Source organism: Protobothrops mucrosquamatus, unplaced genomic scaffold, assembly GCF_001527695.2.
Source record: "Protobothrops mucrosquamatus isolate PMUCROS unplaced genomic scaffold, P.Mucros_1.0 scaffold3486, whole genome shotgun sequence".
Taxonomy (NCBI): domain Eukaryota; kingdom Metazoa; phylum Chordata; class Lepidosauria; order Squamata; family Viperidae; genus Protobothrops; species Protobothrops mucrosquamatus.
In genome coordinates, this window is record NW_015389459.1 from 86,539 (window position 1) to 89,365 (window position 2,827).

Consider the following 2,827-nt stretch of genomic DNA (forward strand, 5'->3'; position numbering starts at 1 on the left):
TCTTTCTCTTTCTCTTTTTCTTTCTCTCCCCTCCCTTCCCCTCCCCCCTTTTTTCTTAAGAAGTGAAAGGGTTGGGGGGCCATCATTCCAGGACACCCACCCTGCAGGGCTATTGTGTCTTCCCCACACACCATATCCCAAGTTCCTTGGAAGACAAGGCAAGGATGCAGAATGATGGAAGAGGGAAGGATTTTATTTATTTATTTATTTTGCTGTGGCTTCAAAAAAAAAAGTCGTAGTCATTTAAACATTAGCGTTTGAAAGGACAACCCAAGGAGCCAACAGAGTTGGGTCAAAGCTTTGGAGACCTCTCTTTTTCTCTGTGCAGCACCCTTATCCCTCAGAAGAACAGAAGAAACAGTTAGCCCAGGACACGGGACTGACGATCCTGCAGGTCAACAACTGGTAAGCGTCAGAAAGTGAGAAGAGAAGAAACAGGAAGCGTTGCTTCTGCTGAATTTGCTGCACCTCTGCCCTGCCCACTCGTAAAGACCCCTTTGTCACGGGGAGGAGACCCTTGTCGTTGCGACTCTTGTGGGTACAATACCTGCTAAAAGTATAGGTGGAATTCTGGGGAATTCTGGGAGTTGAAGTCCACACAAAACACTGTACGAGACCGAGCTGGCTTTCCAGTTTCGTACCCTAGGCCAGTGTCTCTCGACCTTGGTTGCTTGAGAATGTGAAGACTTCAACTCCCAGAATTCACCAAGCTAGGGCATTCTTGGAGTTGACGTTCACGTGTCTTCAAGCCCGCCAAGCTTGAGAAAAAGAATAAGTTCCTCTCTCCAAGATCTGGATAGTCCTCATCCTTGCCCTCTTTGATGAAGACGTGACTCCGTTAGAGCATGAAAGCCCTCCTGTTCCAATGAGCCCTTGAAGTTCTCATGAACTTGATTCCACTTTTATTTTATGGAATTGTTGGTTTTCATTAGCTTGTGTTAAGCTATTTGGGATGACTATGGATGCCTGGAGTGTGACACGTTGTAGGTAGAGAAGTACTCCAGAGAAATAAGACGCTGCTTAGGGAGAGTTGGGAAGAGACTGGAGTTCCCTCTGTCAGAAATGGTGTAGGATCTCCTCCGTGGGCGGGGGATTGGACTAGATGACCTACAAGGCCCCTTCCAACTCTGTTACTCTGTTTCTGTTAATGGGATGAGAATCGCCAAACGGCGTTGCTGGAGAGGACACCAACAAGCAATCCCAGGGGCGTATAGTCATCCCTTTCCTTGTATCTCCTGCAGGTTTATTAATGCCCGACGGCGCATAGTTCAACCTATGATCGACCAATCAAATCGCACAGGTAAGAGGGATTCTGTTCTCCAAAGGATCTGCGGGAAAGGGCTCACTCTATATATTGGTTCCCCATCACGCTCCTTTCCCACTAAACGCAGTCCAGCCATTTTCACAAGGCCAAAGGGTGCCAAGCAGGTTTCGGTGCCCTGCTTTTTAAATTTTATTTTTCTCAAGATGGCAATAATACTCCTTCCTCCTTCTTTCCCCCCTCCTCCCCCCCCCCACAACAACAATCCTGCGAAGTGGATAGGGCTGAGAGAGAACGACGGGCCCAAAGTCGCACACTTGGCTTTCATGCCTAAGGTGGGGCTAGAACTCCCAGTCTCCTGGTGATGGGCCCAAAGTCACCCAGCCGGCTTTTGTGCCTAATGCGGGTCTAGAACTCACTGCCTTCTGGTGATCGGCCCAAGGTCATGCAGCTGGCTTTCATGCCTGAGGCAGGACTAGAACTCCCAGTCTCCTGGTGATTGGCCCAAAGTCACCCAGCCTGAGGCAGGACTAGAACTCCCAGTCTCCTGGGGATTGGCCCAAAGTCACTCAGCCGGCTTTCATGCCTGAGGCAGGACTAGAACTCCCAGTCTCCTGGGGATTGGCCCAAAGTCACTCAGCCTGAGGCAGGACTAGAACTCCCAGTCTCCTGGTAATTGGCCCAAAGTTCACCCAGCCGGCTTTCATGCCTAATGCGGGTCTAGAACTCATTGCCTCCTGGTTTCTTGCCTAGCGCCTTAGCCACTAGTTCAAACTGGCTGATTTGGGGAACAGATTCTAAACAGGATGCAGGAGGATGCCCCCCCTTCCCCAACCAACCAGGGCTACTTTCTGCAGAAATTGGACACCCTGAAAATGGGGGATGTGTCTACCTGTCCTCTTTTCTCTGTGACCGTCCTCTCTTCCAAGCAGGTCAAGGTACGCCATACAGTCCCGACGGGCAGCAAATGGGAGGTTATGTTATGGATGGGCAGCAGCGCATGACAATTCACCCCCCAGGTGAGCCTGAATCGCTCGGCTCTGCAGCACAGGCAGAAGGTTAGCCTCGGTGGCGCAACCTCATTTTCTTCTCCAGAAGGGATGTCCTTGGGGTGGGGGAAGTGGGGCTCCAGCTGTCAGGCTTGAAGAACCAGGACCCGACTTAAGTTGCAGTTAAGAAGATTTGTTGCTTAGGCCCATACACGAAAATCTGGTCATCTAATGTTCAACATTAAATTGACACTCGATTAAAATTAACGCTCCCCTTAGAAAGATGCCTTGAAGCAGGTTAGGAGGGTGATGGGGATCATCATTCATAGGAAGGTTTCAAGCATCTGTTTTCTCCTCTTCTTCCAGGACCAATGGGAATGGCTATGGGTATGGAGGGTCAGTGGCATTATATGTGAAAGTCTGAACTCTCTGCTGACATCAGAGGGGAAGTGAGTATCATGGACACAACCGTTTGCGATCTCTTCTAAAGAAAAAGCAGGAGGTGGAATAGGTCAACTCACTATGGCCAACTCAACATGGCCAACTCACTATGGCCAACTCAACATGGCCAACTCAC

The 2,827-nt window shown here is 49.8% G+C and overlaps 1 protein-coding gene across 1 annotated transcript in view; it reads left to right on the forward strand.

Annotated features, from left to right (window-relative positions):
- LOC107297721 (homeobox protein meis3-like) overlaps window positions 1-2,667 on the forward strand; it is a 15,831-nt gene extending 13,164 nt beyond the window's left edge. The window contains exons 6-9 of the mRNA XM_015827083.1: window positions 329-405; window positions 1,242-1,300; window positions 2,191-2,280; window positions 2,617-2,667. Coding sequence (XP_015682569.1) covers window positions 329-405; window positions 1,242-1,300; window positions 2,191-2,280; window positions 2,617-2,666 — 276 coding nt within the window. The 3' untranslated portion in view covers window position 2,667. The remainder of the gene's footprint in view (window positions 1-328; window positions 406-1,241; window positions 1,301-2,190; window positions 2,281-2,616) is intronic.
- Window positions 2,668-2,827: the final 160 nt, after the last annotated feature.